The sequence below is a fragment of the Hevea brasiliensis genome, chromosome 14 (assembly GCF_030052815.1).
Source record: "Hevea brasiliensis isolate MT/VB/25A 57/8 chromosome 14, ASM3005281v1, whole genome shotgun sequence".
Taxonomy (NCBI): domain Eukaryota; kingdom Viridiplantae; phylum Streptophyta; class Magnoliopsida; order Malpighiales; family Euphorbiaceae; genus Hevea; species Hevea brasiliensis.
This window is the reverse complement of record NC_079506.1, coordinates 20,297,486-20,323,273: the sequence shown is the minus strand read 5'-3', so window position 1 is coordinate 20,323,273 and position 25,788 is coordinate 20,297,486. Positions and strand designations below refer to the sequence as shown.

Below are 25,788 nucleotides of genomic sequence, written 5' to 3'. Positions count from 1 at the left end.
TAGGTTGAATTAAGAATACGTTAGATGTTGGAAACTTATGGAATCGAGTAAAAATTCTTGAATAAAATATTCATGGGTGATTAGAAAATTACAATTCATTTTGCAATAGCCTTATAATATTATTAAGGACTGCGGGGCAAAATTTTAGAATTTTTAAAGCTTGTTTGAGTGGATTTTTGAAAAATGTCAATTATAGGGACTAAAACGTAATTTTTAAGATTTTGAGTATTGTCTGATTTGGAGGGCCCAGGAGGGGCCATGTGATATTGATGAGATGTGATTGTGGAAATTCAGAATTTAGAAGTGTTATTTGAGCCTTTTTGCAGGTTGGGTAGGTCCCAGGTATAGGGGAAACTCTGCCAGATTTTCGGCATGAATTAGGCTGTCTATTGCCTCTTTAGAGTTTTATCTTAACTAAGTACTAATAAATTTATAATTTAATTATTAGGTGATCGAAGTCAGCTATTTTTCTGCATCCAGCAGCCACAATAGTCATCGGTGTACTGTGAGTAAAATATTAATTTTAATTGTAATTTCGATATTATTATATGTTTATGCATGCCCATGCATCACTTATATGCATATATTTATGTAGTTAAACTCTAGGCACGATTTATATTGCATTCATAACTGTTAAAGTGCCATGGATGTTGTTGTGGTAATTTGGAGCAGCGTGCGTGTGTTGGCGTGTGTGTGATGTGGTGTGGACTATGGATAGGACGGGTAGACACGGCTTGAGATCTTCACTGGGACCCGGTCCTTCGGGGTAGACACGGCTTGAGTTCTTCGCTGGGACCCCGATTTGGTTATTAAGTGGAAGTCCGAGCTGAGTTCTTCACTGGCACCAGGTTGGATTTAAGAGAGCTGTATAGGGGATCAGCTCCCATATATTATGATTGATATTACAGGGTGTGTGAGTGCTACAAATTACCTTTTTTTGCTGTTATGATGTGAAAATACTGCTGATGTTGCATTTCACTCTACAGGGTGCATTAGTCTTAGATAGTTATAGAGATTATGGTTAAAATTGATATTTTACTCTCTGAGTCGAACGCTCACTCCTGTTCAATATTTTTCCAGGCTACAGGAGGAGACATTTTTCAGAATAACCTGTCCCTTTCCTCTCAGGTTATGAAAAGATTACTTGATTGTATTATTATTCTCTAAATTTGTAATTTAGGACTCCGCATGTGCTAGTAGTAGCATTAAGCCTGTTAGGGACTGTATGAATTCAAGTTTTTGTATTAATAAATGAAAAATTTTTATGAGTTTTAAATGATTATAAATGAGGTAACAGGGTTGAGCTGGGCTCCCCTAATTTTAGTTTCTGACAATTACTGGGTTAAGTTGGCCCAAAATACAATTATAACAGTTTAATTTAAATTATTTTATATGCATATTGGGCCTAAATTGTGGGCCTAGTCATGGATTTGAGAACAGTAAGGCTTACTACGGGTCTCGGGGGCTTTATGCTGGCCCAGGTCCTAGTGCCGGTCCGGCCCATAGGTTGGGTCGTGACATTAATGTAATAGACACACTTCTCGAATCATCAGTTCTTAAATGGTGTGCATGGCTGCAAGCAATAATAGCTTATTGCATGCACACTTTCCTTTGCATGAGCCATTAAATAAGCTACCTCACCAATTTCAAGCTTTGAAGTTATTTTTAAGTTGTTTTCTCTCTTTTTTTTAAGAGTATAATAGTAAAACGATATATATTAGTACTATTTGAGCTAGCTCAACTTGAGCTATTTAGCAGTACTGTAAATTTATAAGGCTCAATACAAATTTAGATATTTGGACAATTTTGCTTACAACTAATTTATTATGAATTTAACTCCCAACTAAAAACGGATAGGCCAGATATTAGTCACAACAAATCCACCCCTCAGGGCTAGTGCAATGTCCCATCACCTCGTAGTTATTTTATAAATACAAATATATAAATTTTATATATTTTATAAAATAAATTTAATATATATATTTTTTTAAATACATAATAAATCTATTCTAAATAATATTTAATATTGTCATGTTTTTATTAGACTTATCCTGAAAATAAGATATAATAGAGGTATTATTATATTTTGACATATTTTAAAATATTATTTAAAGATTTTTTAATTTACTTTAATTAAATTAGAATTGAAGAGATTATATTTCTTATCAATTTCAATATATATTACTGTGTATTTCAAACCTGATATGAAACTATTTTAGAGGGAAATAAAATAAAGAAAAAAATATACTGAGAGAAAATAAAAGTTTAGAAAAAAAATTATTTTATAAATAGTAAAAACTTCATTTTATCCTTTTATTTTTAAATATATTTTGCTTTCAAACAAAGCCCTGCTGCTGATAAAGATGACAATAGGTAGAGTATCTATGAAAATCACTCTATTCGAATTCAAACCCGATTAATGTTTCTAAAACTTGAACCTGTCCCAAAACTTTATTAAAATTTATTTTCAACTACTAGAACCAATCCCAAATCCTATTATTATTATTAGAAAAATGCCCAAATCTGTTAATTTTGTATATTTTAATTAAAAATCTTCATAAAATTTATTTTATTAATAACTAATATTTAAAAAAAATAATAATTTTATAAAATATTTTAATTTTATTTTATATAAAATAAAATATATAAAAATTATTATAAAAAATATATAATTTATATTTAATTAAATATTTATAAACGAATACAGATAATAAATACTTTATATGTAAAATTTAAATCTAATTTAAATTGGTCACAAATATTAAATTTTAAATTCAAATTCACCCTAAAAATGACAATATATTATTAAAATATTGACCTTTTCAACCTCGGAGTTGAATTTTGACCTAAATGTCAATTAAAATGAGAAAAATTAAAACACATAAAATAAATTAAAATTATAAATTTATTTATGGAAATGAGAAAAGAATGAAGAGAAGAAAAGAAAGAAAAGAAAACTAAATGTAAATTATGACATCATCAAAAAAATTTAAACCAATTAAATTTACACATACAAATAAATATAAGACAAATCTCATTAACTCCTTCTTATCATTTAGAAGCTTCATCCTCTTCTTCAATTCACCTTGGCCGAACTCCTCTCCCAACCCATTCCACCATTGTTGTTTTTTTAAAGCTTCAAAATCCTTGCTTTCTTACCATAATTCCCATAACCACCAACACTAAAAGTTGTTATTTGACCTAGCTAGAGTGATTGGTAGCAAAAAGAAAGGAAGAAATTGAAGATTTGTGAAGCTAGAAAAATTGCTAAGAGAGATATGTGCAACATCTAACTTAAATTCTTGTAATTCCCTTGAATTTAAGTTGAATTGAAATGGAATTTCATGAAAAATGATAAAATTGATGTATGTATGGAAGACCCAATTTTCGGCAGCCATGTGTAGTTTGGGAGTTTGATGCTTTTAATTGATATAAACTAGACTAGTGATGATGCTTGATGAGTTTGTATGCATTAGAAGTTGTATAGATTGAGTTTGCATGAATTATGAAAATTGAAGTTAGGGTTTGGACCAAAAATTGGGGATTTTGTCTTAAGCTTGAAATTGACCAAATTGAGATGAATTGTTACTTATAGAAGTGCCATGAATTCCATGTGAAGTTTGGGAGTTGGAAGAAATTGAAAATTTGGGAGTGCTCTCTTGTGCAGATTATGGGACTCAATGAGTCCAGCTTGATTTTTTATTTATAACTGAAATTGTGTAGCTCCAATTGGTATGAGGCCAATTGGAGGTAAAACTAGATCCAAAACATTCCACTTTCCATGTAGAAACCATGCCCAAATTCTATCCAAAACTTAACCAAATTACTGTTCTAATCCGGCTGACCATACCCTAAACCCAGAAAAATGACAAAATGAATAGTGCATGTTCATTTGTCCATAACTCCCTCTAGGCAGATCCAAATGACCTGAATTTTATACCATTGGAAAGCTTAGACATAGGACTATAACTTTCATGAAGAACACAGAGCCCAGAAATGTCTCTAACTAAACCAAATTGCTGACCTAAGTTGAGACACAAAAACTGTTCAGAACCATATTGTCCAAAAATTACTGGACATAGGCCTACCCGACCAGTTTTGGCAAAAATGTCATAACTTGGTCTACAAATTGCAAATACAATGAAACCAATGCTAAAATGTTTATAAGACATAGATCTACCATATTGATGTTTTGAACAGAACCCAAAACCCAAGGGAACTAAGTCAAATTATTAGAACTAAGTCAAATTATTAGAACAAATTAGTACATCAGATCTTAGAATTTGCCTCAACTACCACCTGACCCCAGAACAGAATTTATACCATAACTATCACTAGAAAATCCCAAATGGGATGTGCCAAGCTGTTCTGGAAATCTAAGAGATAGGGCTTTAACTTTGATTTAGAAAACTTTCTCAAAATTTGAGTGTAAGAACCCTAAAATGAGAGTCAATTTCACTGACTTGAACCTAGAATCCTGTAGACACAGGGTACCTGAGTCCAGGCCAGTTAATTTGCTATAATTAATTCTACAAGACCAAAAAAATTTCAAAATTCTGAGTAATCATAAGACATAGGGTAACAACTTCTATGAAGAATATTAGGCCGAAAAGTGGCTGTAACATGTCCAAATAATTAGGAAAAGATTTACTCCAGAATCTGCCTGGTTTTGGAGCTTGAGTGAGTTAAGGAACCAGTTTTAGTTATTTGACCATAACTTGAGTTCTAAAACTCCAAATAACATGATTCAAAAAGGAAAAACAAAGACAAGACATAGAGAGACAACTTCCATGAAGGAAGTGTAGCCAAACAGTAGCTACATCTTGGCCAAATTGCTAGGAGAATATAAGATACCAAATCTGGACCTAAAGAAAAGTTCAAAATATTATTTGATACATGACATGTAAATTACCTATATGAATTGCTAAATGTATAAGTTACATGAAAATGAAGAGGGAACCTATTTCCCCACTATAAATTGACATGAAACTACTATAAAGCACTAATAGTGCATGACATGAAATGATAGGATCATAGTACTGCCCACAGGAATAATCATTGATAGACAATATATGTCTAATATGATTGTTCTACAGGCTTCATGCCTGTCTGTTGGCCATTGTGCCTAATTTTATTTCTGACTTTATGCCTGCCCGCTGGCCTTGTGCCTGATATGACAGATGTATACATGATAGGCATACGGATGTCTAACTTGTATATCCCTGTGTATCCAGTTTTTATAGTCTATCATAGGTTACTTGGCCACAGATATCAGTAATACACTTTAAATTTAAATAATTACATGAAAAGATCACAGATAAGAGTAATAAGACTGCATATGGAATAAATAAACAGAAAAGATCCTGATTAACTTAATTTGCTACCAAAGTTCTATAAACATGTAAAAGACTATAAACTCATGAAATCTATATTTCCTTATAAAGTTATACGTGAAATAAATATTTCAATTATTTAGTTATTTTTATTTCAATTTATGCACCACTAAGCGTTATGCTTAGCACGTTGGTTTTTCCATCGCGTAGGTACAGGAGATCACCAGCAGCCATAGTAAAGTTTAGACAGGGCTTTGATCAGATCTGCTGCAGTGTAGATTGTCACCTCAGACTGCTATTTTGGTGGGGCTCATGTATAGTTAAAATTTGCATTTTGGGTATTGTATGTAATTAAATGATGTAAATCATTTTGTGATTGTAAATAGAATTGTAAATATTGTATTTGATTTTATATGAATGAAATGAAGTATTTTATTTATTTGAAATGATTATGAGTATTATGATCACATGAAATGAATATAGACTGTTTAACACGTAAATAAGAAAAACCCACCATGCACTAATAAAATAGAGGAGACTCTGTCTGGGTCTCCATAAAAATGAAATTAGATAAAAAAAAATTCTAGACGTAAGATAATATAATTAAATAGATAATTAAATTAATATTGTATACGACAAGACAGGATAGGGTGCTTTGGCACTGAATATAGCACACCTTACTCGACTGCACTATAGACGGGTGAGGGGTGTTACATCCACCCACTCACACAAAAAGCCGGTTTGAATGGAACATATGTTGGGTCTTGTTTCTCAGGTCGGGTATGTCGGACCGCATTTCAAATTCGATTAAAATTTATTCTCAACTACTCAAATATATCTTAAATTTGATTATTATTATTAAGAATATACTCGAATCCATTTAATTTTATATATTTTTAATTAAAATTTTACATAAAATTTATTTTTATTAATAATTTATATTTTAAAAATTTAATAATTTTATGAAATATTTTAATTTTGTTTTATACAAAATAAAATATATAAATATTATTATAAAAATATATATTCTATATTTAATTAAATATTTATATAAACAAATTCAAATAACATTTACTTAATATACAAAATTTGAATCTAACTCATACTTCACATATATTAAATTTTAAACTCAAACTCAAACTCAAACTTATCTAAAATTTGGTTATATATTATTAAAATTAGTTTTATTAAAATCGATTAAATTAAATATTCGTAAAAATGTAATTGGCTGTCATCTGCCGGTCCTTAGACTTAACAGTGTGCAATAATTGTAGCCAAGTTTACTGTAATGCTCACGACTGAAAGTGGACATAAGCAAGTGACGTATGAGCAGATGTAGAAACAGCGACTGATTTGATAGGGAAAAATTATTTGCATTATATTTAAAGATATATAAAATTTTTAAATAATAAGTTATTTAAGATATGATTTTTTTTAAGAATATAAAATTTTTAAAAATTTTACTTTTTTTAATTTATTAAATTAATGAATTAAAAAAATTTTAATAATTTATTTTTTTTTATTTTACATTACTTAAAAAAATTTCTCTTCACTTTATTTAATATACTTTATTTTTACTTAAAAAAAAAAAAATAGTGTTGATGAGTCCTCATCCTCAGGGGTCCCAGCATGGGCAGTGAGTGCTAGTGAGGCATTGACTTCTAAAAATTGCACAATAAGTATATTTGTTTTAATTGATTATTTATTTATTTATTTATTTTTTTTTTATCTCATATTGTCTTTATCATGTAAAGAGGAAAATACATTAAGGGTGAACACTGAGTAATTGATTACGATCGATGAAATTTAATTGTTTTAGTAAAATTAAAATTAATTTAATTTAATTTTTAATTTAATTATCTTTAATTTGATAATTAAATTAATTGAAATAATCAAATTTTTATTAATTTATTAATATATTAATTATAATTTTATTAGCAATATATTAGTTATAGTTATTATTTTTATGAATTATAATAATAATAATAGTAATCAACTTGTAAATATTCTTTAATAATCATATTTATTATTTTTTATTAATAAAAAAGATTATAAATATATTTTATTTTTAATTAATTAATAATATAAAATATTTTTTTTTCAGTTAATTCTATTATAATTGATAACTGACCAAATAATTTTAGTTCACTTGATTTTGATTTTTTTTTTATTTCAATTGGTTTAATAATTTTAGAGTCATTTAATAATTTAGTTAGTTGAAAATTCATTTTGATTATCCAAGTGCTCACCCCTGATATAGCTTGGTTGAATTCAAAATGTTATATTTTCTAAAATGTATATTTTTCAAAAAGTATATTTTTAAGGAATTTTTTTATAAAATATAATATAAATATATTTAATATATAAATTAATTTTTTAAAAAATAAATTTACTTTTAAACTATAAAAAAAATATATATATATATATATATATATATAATATTATTTAAAGTGTAACAATTAACAAATTGATAAATTACTCATATAACATGTAGATACACAATAGAGTGATTAACATTGATTTTTCTATTAATTTCAATTAAAAGCAAGATAATCAATTATTGTCCAATTCACCTACTTAGACACATTATTGGGACAAATATATATATATATATATATATAGAAATCTTATTAATATTTAAGCTTTCATATTCAAATCATTAATATTTGTGGTCCCTTATATGAAACTTTATAGTTTCTGCCTACTCTATTTCTGTCCACTACTTTCTTAGCTTCTCTATTAAAACAAATTCGTAATCAAATCCTTGTAATTTAGAAACTTACAACGTCAACTTTAATCCATTGCAAAACATTTATAATGTTCAACGTTTTTCTTTTAAAAACGTAAGGAAATTTGGCAATGATTTGTCCTTTATTAATGTTTTGAATATTCAAGACATGCTAATCTTGAAAATTAATTTAATATTATAAAATGATATTTTAAGATTTTTTTTTATTTATTATTTTATTTAAAAAAAGTGAAAAATATAATCTATCATCGATATTAGAAATTTAAATTAATTAAAAAAAGTTATTGTATAAAATTTAAAAAAAATTTATATAAGAAATAACTATTAAAATTTATCCAGTTAAAAACGCATCCACCCGCTCCCACAAACAGCTGGTTTGAATGGAAAATATGTCGGGTCTTGTTTCACGGGTCGGGTGACCGCGTGGACCTAGGTGGAAGAGAACGACGACGGAAAACGCCATCCACGTTTGCAATTCTAGTCACGGATTCAAAACGGCATCGTGCCAGCTCGGGAAGCCGTGATTCACGTGTGCTACAAACTCCCCACAACGAAAGAAATCGCCATTCAGCGCTTCTCTGATGGGCCTGGTCCATCTGAGTCCCGTTTGTTATGGGACCTGGGCCTAGTCGGCTCATTCTGTTTTGTTTGCTGGGCTTGGTCTTCTCGGCCTGATCCATTTTCTATTTTTTTTTTTTAAACTTGCATAATTAAAATAGGACTTTTTAGTTAATCTATATAATATATAAAAGTGAAAGGAGGGACATTGGATTTTCAAAAAGTTCTTAATTTTTTATAATATTTACAATATTAAAAATTTTAATAATTTATAATTATTAATAGAAGTTTTTTTTTTACTATAATTTTATTTGATAAGTAATTGAAAATTAAATAAAAATTTATTTATAAATATAATTTTATCATTTTATTTTATTACATTTAAATTCGTCTGTTTTAACTAATGTAAATAATTTTTATTACTTTATTTTATTTTTATACTTAAATTAGAGAGTTTTTAGCTTATGTATGAAAATAAATAATTGGAGTACCTAATACCATTTCAATATAATTAATAGACACTAATCGTGTTTGAAGATAAATCAACGACAATAATTTAGTAAAAAGTAAATTAATTAAATCTTTTTAAAAATATATGTAATTATAATTCTAAATGTGAACGACTACGTAATAACTAAATAATATTTTGTTTAGAAAAAATAAAATAACATTTATATATCAAAAAGTAATAAATTTCATGTATGAATATAATTTTATTTTTATTTTTCAACTAATAATAGGTTTTTAATCAACTATTGATCTTTCTGACAATAATATTTGATCAAATAAAAATTATGAGAAGCAATTATTAAACTCTTAAGAAAACATATATTAGCATAATCCATAAATTTTATTACAATTTTTTTATTGGTTATTTAAATTATTAATATTAATTTATCAGATAATTACTTCAAGATAAAATTTTATTTATTTTTTAAAGAAAAAAGGTTGAAGTGTGCTTTAATTTCGCATTAATGTAATATGAAATTTTAGATAAATAAAAAGAAAATTTAATAAAAAGTTGTGCAGTTAAGTTTAAAATTCAATTATAATATATACTCCATTTGTGGTATAACTCCATTGATTAAATAAATTAATTGAATATTCTTTTACTCCCACATGTAATTGAATAATGTTTAAAAGTAAAAAAAAATTAATTAATATCATTTGTCAATTATGTGATTATTGTCTAGGCTAATTATTAATAGTATTCATTCTCTCACAGAAAAGTGAGTCATTCCTATCATATAGAAAATGTGTCATTCCTATAATATAGAAAGTGAATCCCATATGATTGTGAGAGATGATCCATATACACCAGGTGTACCTAATAATTTCTCTAATTTTTTAAATTTAAATATACAAAAGGTTTAATTGAATGAGCTAAATATTGAGAGAAATTCTTATTTAAAATTAAAGAGCAAAAATAAACTTTTGGGCAAATAAATAAAAAGATTTTTCATGTATGTATAAACCTATATATGTACCGAAAAAATAAATAATATTTTGTAAAATTTATATTTTATATTTGAAAATTTTAAAAGATAAAAAATGATTATTGCTTAAATTTGGTGTTATGGTAATGAAGAGTTAAATTTAATTGGTTATTGAAAATGAATATATTTTAATCAAAATAAGTATATTCTTTAAAAAAAAAAAAAGCCTAAACTAATAAGTTGAGGAGTGTATTTTACTTCTCTAATTAAAGTCGATTTATTTTTTTTATGTTAAATATTAACTTTTCAAAGCTATTACATTGATAATTTAATAATTATATTGGCTTTTTTTTTTTTTTAAATTCTAAAAGAAAATGTATAGAGATAAAATGCTTAGAGTTTTATTGTAATTATTATATTATCTGTATAAGAGATTGTGATTATAATCCATCGATTTATGATATTTTTATTAGGGATAATACTTATTTGATGTTAAATTTATGATATTGCTGGAAAGTGTGTTATAAATCCAATAGAAATAACAACTGATATAAGTTTAGAGCTAGAGTGGGAACAAAGGCTAAAAGCAATGGGCTATTTATGAAATCTTTGTTTTTATGGCTTAAAAAAATTAATTAAAATTACATAATAGATCAAGTAAAGTCAAAATCTCTAGTCTTCTTTTAATTTTTTTTTTACTTAAATCTTTGTTGCTTTTGCTAATTAAATTTTAAGTAAGTTTACTTTTAATCCAATTTTAGTTAATCATAGCTTATACAATTCATCATAATTATACAATTTATCCCAATAATACATAATTTCTTAATTGTCCAAATACTAATATCTATTAATCTATATAATTCTTGAATTTTTCTCACCTAAATTCGATTCATTATAAACACAAGACATAAGTCTTACATATTTCTACCTTAAATATACCTAGTTTAAGCAAGAATTTCACATAATCCTTAATCAAACAAACAAAACTTGAGTAGGTAGATATACAATAAGGCAAAACAACTTCCGATGGCACAAATGGTAGCCGCAAGACCTGATGAGGAATGTGGCATCACTGCATACACACCTGTCATGAACGCCACCATCATTAATTCCATAGCAACAACAGTGAAAATAAATGCCCAAGTGAATAGGAAAAAGATCTTTCTGTTGGTTGGTTGCAATGCCAATAAGAAGTGGATAAGCACAACAGAAATGGAGAGGGCCAACGCAAGGGTATCGGTTACAAGGAAAGTTTTGAAGGCTGATCTTCTAGTTAAAATTGCTGTTCCTTCGTCAGGGCCATCGTTATTACCGTAACCGCCAGGTACGGTGAAACCTGCCGCAAAAGTTACTGTTGCTATGAGAGTGGCTACTATCTGATGGGATTTACTTGTTTCCTTGAATACACGGATTAACTCATTGTCAACTATTGACTTGCTATCAGGTGATTTCAGCTGGATTACAGGCCGACCTCGTTTATATCCAGCGTTCTTTAAGAATCTTGCTGTCAATCCCTGCAACAAGAAAGTTCATCCACTGTGCAGTTACAAAAACAAATCAATGCCTTCCAATTATATGGGCATAAAATCAAGTTGGTATACCGGTAATGGCAATTTGCTTTTATGCTTCGTTTCTAGCACCACGTCCAGAGCGGTTAAATTCTTATTATTGACGGCCTTTTTATCTACTAGGTGGTGTTCTGTAAGACAACAATCTTCAAAGCCAAAAGCAGCCACTAGATGGACTGGAGTGTTCCCTTTTTCATCTTTCTGATTGATTAGGTTGGCCAGGGAAGGTTTTTCAGTAATAAGTCGCATTCCTTTAAAACTGCCGCTTTCCACAGCAAAATGGAGAACATTCCGGCCTCTATTGTCAGTCAGGTCGCAACAATCTGGGCAGACTGACATAATTTTTTCCACCACCTTTAAATGGCTATTGCCATTGAGAATCGCAAGATGAAGAGGTGTCTTTCCATAATTGTCGCCAATATAGGCAGCAGATTTATTATCATCTTCCAGCAACATTTCCACAATTGGAAGAAGATTGAAGTAGGAAGCATAATGCAGCGGAGTCCATCCTTCTTTGTCTTGGTCTCTGGTCAGACTGCTGTTTTTATCGAGTATTTTTCTTGTCAAATCTGTAATAAGATTGAGCTTGATCAACCTAAATTAAAATAAGAAAAAGGGAAGCAAAAAAATAATTTGGGTATTTCTCTAACTGGTAGCAGAAATGAACTCACTGTACCGGCATCTCCACTAATCACGGCTTCGTGCAAAGCTGTTCTAGCTTTGGGCCCGGTGTATGCCGGTGAGAGACATATCTCCAATATCTTAGAAGCAGTGCTATTGCTCTCTCTCACCGCTGCAAGGTAAAGCGGGCTTTCTCCGGCGGCATTAGTTATGTTCGCAAATTCAGGATTTTCTCTAATCAATATTTCCACCACTTGAGGATGATTATTTCTCACAGCCTCATGTAAGGCTGAGTCTTCATCTGTGCTTGTCTTCTTCAGCATCTTATCACTTGTTGATACCTCTGCGCCTCTCTCAAGGTCTTCGTATTGAGCCTTCTTGATGCTATGAATAAGAAATTCGACTATATTGTTGTGCCCGAACCTTGCTGCAATGTGCAGCGGAGTTTCGCCTCTGATATTTGGTTCAGCTAGGAGTGATGGACATTTGCTGATAACTAGTTTCACAAATTCAATGGATTCTTCCGTTTCATTTTGTACAGCTGTGATATAAACATGTAGGACTGTATTTTTGTTCGGGGTACGCAAAAGATCTAGAGGGCCTGTGTAATGTTTGAACAGGTTGATTTGGCCTTCTGCTGCAGAATTGTACCATTTAGCATCCATGAAAGTGATTATGTCTTTCCGTTCGGGCTGATCATTGATCTCAGACGCTAATTGGGTTTCGGGCAAAGCTTGGGAATCCGCCATATATGTATCTAGTTAGAGGTTGCTGGCAAAGCTGAGCAATGAAAAGTACTGAACAGAAAAATGCGTTTGAAGCTAGATTTTTGTAACACCCTTATCCCTATTGAAAAATCATTCTTCCCTTGCTTTACAGGACCATGGAGTCTAGCCAGTCGGAACATCTAAAACTATTAAGTTGATACTCAACATCTATCTTACATCACCTGCAAAACTGATGAGTTGGGGGCGTGAGCTTCTGGGGAAAAGTACAGTGAGTTGGCATTTACAATACACATCATGTAATAGAAGGAACTAGAGAACAAAAAGCTAAATGAATAAGTTCAACAACAAAATTTTTAGAACAAGCTGAATAAAGTAAATAATAAATTTCAACATACATACTAGCAAATTCTAAGATCTCCATATCAATCTCAAATTAAATTCTTCCTAGTCTCTAATCATTCCTCACATATGTAAAAATATTAATAATTGGCTCTTGACATCCAAAAATATGCTAAGGCATCAAAATAGATATCAAAATTATATTCATACTGTATTAACCTAGCAGTGGCTGCTTCATCTGTCTATGAGTAGCCCTTTCCTATTGCAATAATTAAACTATTGGCAAACCTATAGTAGGAGCAAATATGCTAAATACAATTCAATATCTCATAGTGATACTAAGTCATATCATAGTTGTCAAGACCATAGACCATTAAACTTACCATCTCCAATAACATAATTATGCTGAATAAAAATTCATTGTTAACCAAACTAGCTAAATAATTAATCAATCATCAAATTAATCCACAATCTCATAATATTTCCCACAATTCCAAAATATTAAACAATATATGTTAAATTTTGATGTTATCTCTCCATAATATGATACTAATCTCATCGCCTTTTGCTATTTTTCTCTCTTTCTTATAACCTCTAACTTTCTCTCCCTAGACTTGCTAATATGCATGGAATAAATTGGAGTAAATAATGAACAATTATATTTTAAAACTAAGATGACTCGCAATGAGGAATCAAAATATCAAAATACAATAATGATAAAAAACAAATCATAGCTTTCAAAGATCAAGAATTAATTGAGAAGCAAATTCATGCTATATATTGTAAATATCATTCACCTGTATTGCAAGATACCAACTTACATATGTCACTTTTCCATTCATATAAATCATAATATAAAAGCTCCTTTTAAACCATAACAATTTAGTAATAAAAAACAAACACAAACTTCACTTTTTATATTAAATATCTAATGAAAATTCAACAATATTTTCTCTTAAAATTAAACTAAATTTCATATCACAAACTCAAATCCACCATTCAAAAATTATATCAATATATCCATATTCCCACTTATATCTTCATATAAATATTATTCCCAACACTTTCTACTCAAATCAAAATCAAAATATTCTACAATGTATCCATAACACCAAAAATCTAGTTAAGCATATATAATTCTTTCTCAAAAACATTTCACAATTACATAAAAATTCAATAAACATTATATCCCATCTCATAATAATTTCAGTTCCATTAAAATCACTTATTCAATTTAACCCAACCATTAATATCCAATCTAGTAGCTTGAACATTCAAATTTGTATATAATGATCCAACCGTCTGATAAATCCCACATTTTAACCATATATTGAAGACATCCATATACAACATCAATAAAAATTTTAGTATCAATCACCACTAAATCATGAGATATCAAAATATTCATCCAATCCTTCAAAATCTGAATTTTTCAGAAATCATTCTTACTTAGATAACTCACATAAAATAATTTATATCTCATAAACCAAAAGTTTAAAATTCACCAAATTTTAACACAACAGCCCCAACATCCTATAGATCATCTCTACCAAATTTCATAATTTTCTAAATATTCTAACTATTTATTTTCCTCAAATTTCAGTAGCCAAAATTCAGAATTTTAATTGCAGACAGTCTATGTTCAATAATTTATTTTTCCAAATCCAACCGTTGAAAAATTACCAAAGTTTAATCATAACTTCTACACATATAGACCTTAAACATATACAAAAATTGACGGTGAAAGATGAACCAAAGTCACCTGGACGGAAGACAAAACTATTGCCCCTGCTCAACCTCTGTTCTGCTACTATTCACCTTTTTTTCTCCCTTTTCTCTTTTTAATTTCTAGTATCCTAAACCAAAATCCTTCTTTTCCCCTTGTTGGTGTTGTTTCTTGCTAGAGAAACTAAAAAAAAATCCAGCCATCTTTCTCCCTCTTCCTTTATCTTATTCTCCTTCCTTTCTTTTTTTCTTTTCCTTTCCTTTCCCCTTTTCTTTCTCTTTCCTGATTCTTCTTTTTTATCCTTCCTTTCTTCTTCTTCTTCTTCTTTTTTTTTTTTTTTTTAAATTCTGGAGAAGGGCTGCCAGCTGTTCCTCTTTTTAAATAAATTTCATTTTGGTCCTTGAATTCTCCAAAAATCCTATTTTCCGCCTCAAAACTTCTAAAACTTTATGAGACTAACCAGTTAGATTGACATAGGATAAACAGCTTGAGTTATGCTGGGGACAGTTTCAGACCTGCCCCAAATTTCAACCAACCCACAACAGTCAAACATGCCCTTGTGCCTTGCTACATATCACAAGATATTTGTTTCATAATGCACGGGTTGGACAAATATTTTAATTAATTGATATTTGTGTGATTCATTTAAGTGCTTCTCTATGTGAAACCAAATAAAATTTTTACAATAATCTCCCCTTTTAGTTGCAAATTTGAACAATCTTACAAAACAACAATGAAAGTCAAAACAACTGAAATCAAAATTAAAATCACTGCTAAAGGTGTTTTTTTTTTTTTCCTTTTAGGCTATCAAGTAACGCAATATAATATAATTAATTATGTAATAAAATAAATAATGTAATGTAATAATTATTACATTCTTATATATAATTATAAAATAAAATATAAATAATATAATGTAATAATATAATTTTTATTTTAATAGTTAATTTATTTTTAAGATTAATAACAAGTGATAATGATTTCACTAATTAATAGTTGAGTAATAATAATGGTGGTTGCTGGGCGGTGGTGTTGGTGGTAGTAGTTAGTAGTGATAGGGTGGTGATGATGATGGTTGCAGTGGAGGTAGTTGTAGGACAGTGATGGCTAGGTGGTCATGGCAACAGTGATAATCAACCAGTGATTGTGTGTGGTAATGGTGTTGTTGTGGTGATGGTGGCAAAGTAAGGATAGTGGTCATTGCATCAATTTTTTTTTATCAAATAAAATAATTAAATATGTAATGCAACGCAATGCCAAATGTAGCCTTGGCGCTTTAGCAACGATAAGGCCATAAATGAACTATTGTAATTTAGAGTTGGTATAATGTCTCTATATTTGGCTTTAAGTTGAAAATATAACGTAGGCGATTTCGTCCTGTTTTGCTTGAAATAAAGCGTCATTTTACGCCCAGCGCTCAGCCTTTGGTCAATCATGATATTTCTATTTTTTTTCATTTTCTTTCAATTCTAAAATTTGTCAATGATATTTCTATTTTCTTTCATTTTCTTTTAATTCTAAAATTTGTCAAATATTTTGTGGGTCTTAAAAATTAAGAAATTTATACTAAAAATGCAAAAACTATTTTCCAAAAATTTAAGGATATTATACTTTGAGTCTTGAACTTGCAAAGCTTTTAAATTTTAACCATTATAATCAAATAATTGGAATAGAGAGTTAATAGGCTTAGTTAATCTTTTATATATATATATATATATATATATATATATATATAAAGTTAATAAGAGATAAATATTGCTCTTACAACTTTTTAATCCTCATTAATAACATTTAGATATTATAAGAGAATAAGTTAATTTTTAACCTCCTTAATATTTAACTTTTTTTGAAGTTAAATGTTAACTTTATGAGACTAAATTAACAAAACTTAATAAATGGAGCAACATAATACTTTGATTTAAGTTTATTTTATTAATCACTAATTATCAAACATTATTAAATGTTATACCATTTATTATTTTTTACCTCATTAATAATTACTTCTTTAATATTTACGGTAGTAACACTTAAAATTTCAATTTTTAACCTTATACCACACACTTTATCATATAGAAAGCATTTATAACTCAAAGAAATGCCCCAATATTCACTATAACAAACGTTAAAATTGTCTGATAAGACCGTTCGGGTTGTCGTTGCACACCCTCAAGTTACTATCTACTTTGGTTACCTACCTCACCTAGCTTTCTTCATACAATTAATTCTCAAAAGGTCCTTGTCCCATCGCCTCTTATTCTACCTTAGGGACAATAAACAGACAAAGTCTATTCTAGATCCTACAACTCTGAGCTCCATGTTGAGGCCCCTAACATTGGATCAATTATGACCTGCTTTGAGTTCTGCACTTTTGGGTTTTATACCTAGACAAACATCCTCACTAATATGGTATTGTTCTAAGCTGTCTATTCTTACTCCTCTCTTTTTTTTTTCCCCGTTTACCCTTCCTAGAACAACACTTTGCCTTCTCTATATCTTGACTCTATACTTCCTAATCTTATCTTAATTTGAGCCTATAATTTGTTCTTCAGCCAACTCCTTTATCTTACCCAAAGCCGAGCTTTGATATTTTATTCTTTAGCTCTATTCTCTTTCTTAACCTAACTATCATTTCAGAAACTTATATCCCTTCACTGTTTCTATCAAGTCATCAACACCTTGATGTTACTCAGAATTGGTCCTTTAACCACTCTAGCTAGTACTTCTACTAGCATTTAGGTTATCTGTTCTGATGTATTTGATCCAACTATTTTATCTTTCTCTTCTACTATTCTTTTATAAATATACATATTCTATAATTTATCTATGCTAACTTTTGTCCTTATCCTTTCCTTTACTTAGAGTATACTTTTGTCTCAAGTAATAAAAAGTTAAGGAGGAACTCAGGGAATAATAGTCATATATTCACTATGTGATTTTTGTTTCTGTCCATTAGACTACATACTATCCTCTATTACCTCGAGGAGGGGATTTATAGGGATTCTATTTTCCAATATCAACTCAATTAGCCAAAACTTAAGATACTAGGTACCATAACCTGTCATGCAATTCACAGAACTTTCATCCATCATGATCCGATCACTTATAGTTCCTATAATGGAACTTGTACCCTCTCCAGGATACCTGAGTAAATAACTCTCTACCACACTCTACAGTCCCATCTGAGATACTATTCCATAGGTCACCATCATCAGTAGTAACCTTCTATCTCTCCTGAAAGGATAAGACCATACCCTACATCACAACTGACTGCAAAAGAGATATTGCATCTGCCACCTTGCCACAACCATGTCAGGCTATCTGCTCTCGTATCATACTGTAAACCCCTTAAAGTGTCATTTCACAGGCTATGAACATCATTCATAACATCTTGTCTTCTTTTAAGGAAGCAAAGTCATACTCTGTGCCTTGCTGTCACACAAAGAAGATACTATTTTTACTAAACTTTAGGCAGAATGTCTATCGTAATGAAAAAACTATCCAAGATCCCATACCAAAGACTAGATGTTCTCACTCTATAGGTGTTACCTTTATTTTGCAACTAAACTAAAACCTATAGTCTTATGGCAACTCCTAATATAACCCTAGCTCATGCTAGGGTAACTGAGTCACTGACTCTAGTTACCACCCAACTATGACCTTTGATATTCTAGCTTAAGAGTTTTAAACCTCTAACTAGGAGTTTCAATCTCTCTTGCAGAAATAGAACTCTATTTTGGCATAACTGTATCAAAACAGAGGCTGTTGCAAATACCCTCATTATGGTGTACCACGGGGAAGCACGTAGCTCTACATAATAATCCCATATCGGTACGGCAATATGCAGCTTGCAGTACAAATATCAAGAATATTGCATAGTTACTACGATACATCCCAACAGACTAGGTTTCCCAATCTCTTATCTTTCTTGAACCCACTAATATTATAAATATATGCTGACTAGGCTATTTACTGATGACAGCTAGCAATGGTATCCTCACCCTTATTTAGGGTAACTATACTATCAAAACTCACCTTTATATACTCATGCCTTGCACCAGTTAGACATGCCACTTAAACTCATACTGATAGAAACATAGCAATTCTTGGAGTACATATCTCTATGGCAGACCTTAACACATCTGCTAACTCTAATTCACATCACCATGCACTCCATGAAAACTGAGACACTAAATTAAAGCGCTCTTACACTACCCAAGGAATAATGCAGAAGCTAAAAATAAGGATTTATAGAAGAAAATGAAACATGATCCTATACTCCGCATGTGACCTTCTAACAAGACTCCTTTTTATACTCCCAATTATACTCTTTCCCATAAATCCAAAGCCTAAGCTCGGATAACAACTTTGTGATGACTCGATCTCACAAGCCGGACCAGCACCAAGATCTAGGCTAGCACAAAGCCCCTAAGGTCCGTAGTAAGTATTACTATTCTCAAATCCATAACTAAAGCCAAAAACCAAGGCCTAATGTGTGAATAAAATAAAATAGAATATTTTATTTTTATTCGGATCAATCCAACTCGATAATCATCAAAAACTAAAGTCAGGAGAGCCCAGCTCAACCCTAATACCACCACTTGCAAAAATTTTAAATATCATAAAAATTTTGCATTTATTAAAACATCAAAACTTAAATTTACATAGTACTTGACAAAATTATTACTAGTGCTAACACATGCAGAGTCGTAGATTACAATTTTGGAAAAATAACAATACAAATAAATAACTGCTAATAAACCTATGAAGAAGGAAGTAGATTATTCTGAAAAAGAACTCCTCCTGTAGCCTGAAAAAAATAGGGTGAACAGAAGTGAGCGTTCAACTCATAGAGTAAAATATTAATTTTCCATACAATTTTTATAACTATCTAAGTCTAGTGCATCTCTAAGAATGAAATGTAATATCTTTACACAATTCAAATAAGTCAAGTTATAATTACACCAAAGGCAATATGTGCACTCACACACCCCTATGTCACACACACACACACACACACACGCACACACACACACACATATATATATGAGAGCTGATCCCCCTATACAACTTTCTTAGTTCCAACCTCTGCCAGCGAGATCAACTCAAAGCCGAACTTTCTCTTAATATCCAAATGCGAGGGCTTACCCATATCCATATACACACCACATGCACACCAGCTCACACGCGCAGCTCTACATCGCAATAATGCAACAATCACAGTAATGTAATTAAATATAAATCAATACAAGATATGCCTAGTAAATAACTATCTACATATATCTATAAGTGATGCATGAACATGCCTTGAATACATAATAATATTGAAATTATAAGTAAAATCAATATCTACTCACAGATTGATCAACTAGACTGTAGCTGGTTTAGCTAGAAGGAGAAGATGGCCGACACTGATCACCTAAACATACACACTACCTCTATCAAAAAGATTGAGAAAATTAAATAATTGATTTAAATTATAAAATCAAAATAATTCCTAAGATCTTATCGAAATTTTGGCATAGTTTCTCCTATACCTAGAATATATCCAATCTGCAAAATAGTTCAAATAACCCTTCTAATATCACAAGCCTCAAGCCCACATATTAGCAACATCACATGGCCCCTCTTGGGCCCTTCAAATTAGGCTATAATCACAAAATTGAAAAATTATGTTTTAGCCCCTAAAACTAATATTCTACAAAAATACTCAAACGAGCTCTAAAAATTCTAAAATTTTGTCTCGTAGTCCTTAACAAGATTATAACCCTATTGCAAAAAAAAAAAATTATAATTTTCTAATCACCCATAAATAATTTATGAATTTTTATTCTAAACTCAATACTAGGTGATTAAGGAAACTTAGGGTTTGAGTTTACCTATAGTGATTCCGATGCTTGGATTGTGTTCGGGACATCTGAAAATGGTGGAATCAACTATAATATTGGCCACGTTCTAGGACAAGCCACCGAGCAGCAGGATCTGGCTGAAAATGTGGTCTCGGGCGTAGGTGAGCTATCATCGATCCGATAACATCTAAATTAAGCCCAAAAATTGTAATAATTATCATAAAATTATTTTTAATTTTTTAGAATTGAAAAAGTCCGAAAATCTCACCAAGCAATTTGGACCGTCAGATGATTGCCTTTTTAAATGGTGTCCGATCGGAACGGGGCTAGTCCCATCTTGAAGATTTCGTTGCCTTGAGTCCATCGGTGGTCTTGGATTTCTGATCCAACGGTCAGATCATTGAAAAGTAGTTGGAAAGCCACTGCTATACCCATTTTCTCTCTCCTCGATTCCCGTGATTCTAGCCACCATAATGGGTGTTGTTGGTCAAAAAAGAAAGCCTAGAGGAAAAAAAGAAAAAAGCTAGTGGTTTGAGGTGGAACCACAACCAGATGGTCTGAAATCCTTCTTCAAAAATCGCCTGTTGGCAAGCATCTTTTTCCCCTTTTCTCGCCGTTCGATGGGCCTTTCTCACCGTCGATGGGTCCTGCTAGGTTGCTGGAGCCTCACCTTGCTTCCTAGGGGGTGGTCGCTGTCAATCTCCAGCCGGCAAGGGTGGATGAAAAAGTAGAGAGGGAGGAGGAAAGAGAGAGTGAGAGAGATTGATAGATGGGGGGGGGGGGGGGGAGAGGAAGGTTTTCTCTCTCCTCCCAATAGGCTAGTTTTTTTTTTCAACTTTTAATTACACTATTGTTCTCTAAACTTTTTAGATACTTTCGATTAGGTCCAAAATTCTTTTATTATATTTTAATTTAATAAAAATTTAGTAATATTAAAAATAAATATACTCTAAAGAAATTTAATTATTTTTATTTTAATTTAATAAATTAACTTTAATTTATTGTTAATAAAGACTATATTACGAATAATAATTTAAAATAATTGTAATAATAATACATGTAAAAATAACATTCATAAAGTAAAATATCATTATTATGAAAATACTAATTTAGTACCTTGAATAAGATAGTAATAAATTATAATCAAAATTTTAAAATATTTTATACTCACACACATATATATATATATGTATATAATGCCAAGCTAAGGCTCCGATACCAACGACACCCACAGACCGAGAGGGGGAATCGCTAATAGCAAAGAAACTACTCTTTAAATCTTGAAAAATAAATAAATAATCAAAGAAATAAACAAAAGTAAAAGAAAGAACATAGATAAACAGAAATGAACTAAAATGTATGAAAAATATATATACATATATTCAATAGGCGGTAGGGTCAATCCGTTATGAATATGTATACATATATTTATGTAGAATAGGTGGTATAACCAGCCATAATCATGCAAAGAAATAAATATTTGTAATTTTGTAAAGAGATTTCAAAGAAACTTACTTTGAAATTTTATAAACTTTTGCAAGTTTTTTACAAAGAGATTTTATAGATGTAATTCTTAGTAGGTATTACAAAGGTTACTCAGCACATGAGCTTCCTAGTATATACTTCAAAAAAATTACAAAGGTTTTATAGAGAGGTAGAGGTTAGGCAGGATGGGTGATCTTCTTGGTAAAGGATGACCTTCTTGCTCCTTTGTCGCCTCTAGTTTTGTAAGAGAACTTGGTAGAGGTGAGATGGAGGATTTGTAAGATGCCAAGCTAGAGAGGTGCCTCCTTGATGGAATGAGAGCCTCCTTAAATAGAAGTAGCAGATGGCATGCTTTATAATTTTGAAAGGTTTGAATAGTGTCCGCCACTTGCTTTCTTCACTTGTGAACAGTGGTTCTTGTCTCCTTCATATGTGAACAGTATAAAAGGTGACAGGTGAACAGTATCCGATTGGATTTTGAAAGATAAAGTAAAATAAAAAGTAAAAAGAATAGTACAAAAATAGAAAATTAAACCAAAGAAAAGTAAAGGAAAATGATGAATGAAATGGATAGTTTTGCTGTCACAAATTTCTTTTGCCGATCTTTTTCATACTTTTTTTTTTAATTGGAGAGGAGCTGGGACCACCCCTTCTTACCCTTCCATCATGTTTTGTAAATTGTGCCATGTCTCATTGTCTTCACTCATCTCATCTTCTGATGAGTCGAATGGGAAGTTGTCATCATTTTCATATTGAATTATATAGTTTTCATGTTGAGTTTCAATAGGAAAAGGTTGTGGACCTGGCAAGGGTTCGTAATGAACAAATATTTGTGAATATGTACCTGTATGAATTGGTATATATTCTAGATAGCGATATCTTTGCTAATTATTGACAACTGTCCTTGCTCACCATTTGTTAAGCTGAGTAAGATGGTCTTCATGTTTGCATGGCCACTCTGGAGGATGATAGAGAGACAAAATTTTTGTATCCAGATAAAAGTAATGGATTGCTTGTTGTAGCTCTCCATTTGCTAGTACTTCTAGAGGTGTTGAAATGATTTGTATATTAACTGGTTTTTGAGAAAACAATAGTTTTCTTACTTCTTGGAGGACTTTATTTCCTAAAAACCTGGCCTCTTCATAATCAAAATTTATAACTCGGATTCCAGCTAGCATTCCCCACCTGAATATCTGTTTTGGATCAAGATATTATATTCCTGATATCCAAGCTACTGTGAAGAGAGAGATGTAGAAATCTAAGCTGTGTTCACAATTTGGATAGGCAATAGGAATCCTGTTAGGATGTTCCTAAGTGCAATGAAAATGAAGTCTTGAATAGTACTCCCATTCCCATGACCATCTGTTATGATTTTCTGATTGTGTTTTGTAAAATTGAGACAGTTTTGAAATAGATCCAGCTGTTCTTTCATTCTAGACTGGATGATGTTTTATAGGATTTTTTCTCGAATCTCTTGAGAAAGACCATTGAGGACATGTTATCTGAATTTCTTCATGAGACACCAGGCTTGGAATTCTTCTAAGGACTTGTTTGCACTAGGTGAAGTAAAAAAGACTTCACTATGGTGGCAATTTTTCTCATTGACCAGTGGGGCCAATGGTAATTTTACACTAGAATCCAGTGGGGATTCTAGGCCTTCAGCCCTTTAGTTTTGTATTTTTACACTAAAATCTAGTGGGGATCCTAGGCCGTCAATTACCTGTTTTTGTAATTCAAGATGATGATTTTGATAACAGATGTATGGATATAATGGATTAATTCTGGATGTATGAGTATTTTTGAAAATTTGTTTTTGTAAAAACTCAATGAATGATTGAGCTACTAGAATATGATTCTCATGATTTTTAATTCTGTTAATGAGGTCAGCCACATATTTATTGGTTTCTTCAAACTCAAGACAAAGAGCTTTGAGAGTTATTACTCCCAATCTTTTATTTTGTATTAAAGTCCAAAGATTATCCAATAAACATTGGTGCCTTTCTGAAGGAGTATATGCAGTTCTAGTTACATTAATTCTGAATTTCGAAGCAGGAGTTTTTGAAAGAACTATGGGTCCAAAGCGGACCAAATCTCCTCTGTTTGAAGATTCTGCCATCTTCAAAAACTCACAGAGATTAGTTTGGAACAAGTAATAACTAGGAAATTGATTTTTGAAATCATTTTGTAAACAAATATATTTTTGGAAATTCTATCTTATTTTCTGTACCAAAACATTTATTTGATTATCATAAATAGAATAAGCTTTTATAATATCCGAATTCTTTGTTTTGGGTTTTTCAATGAAAGGGAAAATAAGATTTTAGTTTCTTGTTTTAAAAGAAATACTATCATAGTTTACTTTATAGAGAGTTATCAAATTAATGAATGGCGTCCCTAAAATAACACTATGATTTATATCTCATACTAAAATAAATAAAGTTTTTAGAAGAAGATTCAAATTAGCTATCGAAGCTTCAATTTTGTTAATTGATTTTTATTTTGGAATTATTTGCAGCTGATAATTTTTCTTTTGTTTCTTTATGGAAATGTTTTGGAACAATACCTTCTTTAATACAATTTGAATCTGCATCTGTATCAAATAAGGCAATTGTATCAGTTTTGAGATTTTTTGAAAAGACTATTGTTTTTTTTATCAAATATTTTCTAAAAGTGATCTCATTAAGAATGAAAAGAAAATTTTTTGGAACTTTTTCATGATTTTGAATTTCCAAACTATCTTCTTCATCCTCTTCAGATTCTTCTTTGGTTTGTTTTAAAAGCAGAAGCTGGATTGCTTCTGAGTCCTATGCCTATTTTTCTTTAAGCTGTTTAAACTCAACCTTAATGGTTTTTATTTCTTCTTGGAGGCTTTAGACTGAAATTATTGATTGTTTTAGAGTCTTTTTTCTACCTAATATGGTCGTAAGGTCATATGTGTTTTTACCAACAGAAGGCAGAATAGAAGGGTTTTGTACTGGTTTTTCTTTAAAAGATTTTAAAAGTTTATCTAGAAATTGTTTTTGCAGTTGAGGATCTTCCACTTGTGCAAGAATTTCTCAGAGCAGCTTTTGATCTTTTGAAAGGACATTTATCTTTAATTTTGTAAGTTGTTCATCTTCTGTGTTAGAATTTGAACTAAGTGATGAACTTGTAATTAGTTCATCAATTTGTAAGGCTTCTTCACCTTCTGTGGGTTCAGAAAAGATGGATTCACCTTTAGTTTCAACTAAAAGAGCAGTTATCTTATTAATAACTTCTTCCTCCAGTTGTAATTCATGTAGTTTTCTATTTAACTTGCAACAGTTTGAAGTGTGGCCTTTTTTACCACACTTAGATCAAGTAAAATTTTTGAGATTTGTTTTGGATATTGGACTAGATTTACTAATCTTTTTTTAATGT

At 30.4% G+C, this 25,788-nt stretch overlaps 1 protein-coding gene and 1 long non-coding RNA gene across 3 annotated transcripts; one reads left to right on the top strand and one right to left on the bottom strand.

Annotated features, from left to right (window-relative positions):
• The first annotated feature begins 447 nt into the window (after positions 1-447).
• On the top strand, positions 448-1,268 carry LOC131173304 (uncharacterized). The gene is made up of 2 exons (XR_009143552.1): positions 448-505; positions 1,081-1,268. It is a non-coding gene; the product is annotated as an uncharacterized LOC131173304 (long non-coding RNA).
• Positions 1,269-10,902: 9,634 nt separating this feature from the next.
• LOC110645294 (ankyrin repeat-containing protein At5g02620-like) lies at positions 10,903-15,368 on the bottom strand. 2 transcript variants are annotated; one of them, XM_058135269.1, is made up of 4 exons: positions 15,095-15,368; positions 12,321-13,222; positions 11,678-12,213; positions 10,903-11,590 (listed from the first exon to the last, which is right to left on the bottom strand). In XM_058135269.1, the coding sequence occupies exons 2-4, from the start codon at positions 13,012-13,014 to the stop codon at positions 11,045-11,047; spliced, it is 1,776 nt and encodes a 591-aa protein (XP_057991252.1). In that variant the 5' UTR covers positions 13,015-13,222; positions 15,095-15,368; the 3' UTR covers positions 10,903-11,044. The 2 variants fall into 2 exon arrangements, with proteins under 2 accessions (XP_057991252.1, XP_057991251.1); XM_058135268.1 differs by having other exon boundaries at positions 12,321-13,214.
• Between the last annotated feature and the right edge of the window lie 10,420 nt (positions 15,369-25,788).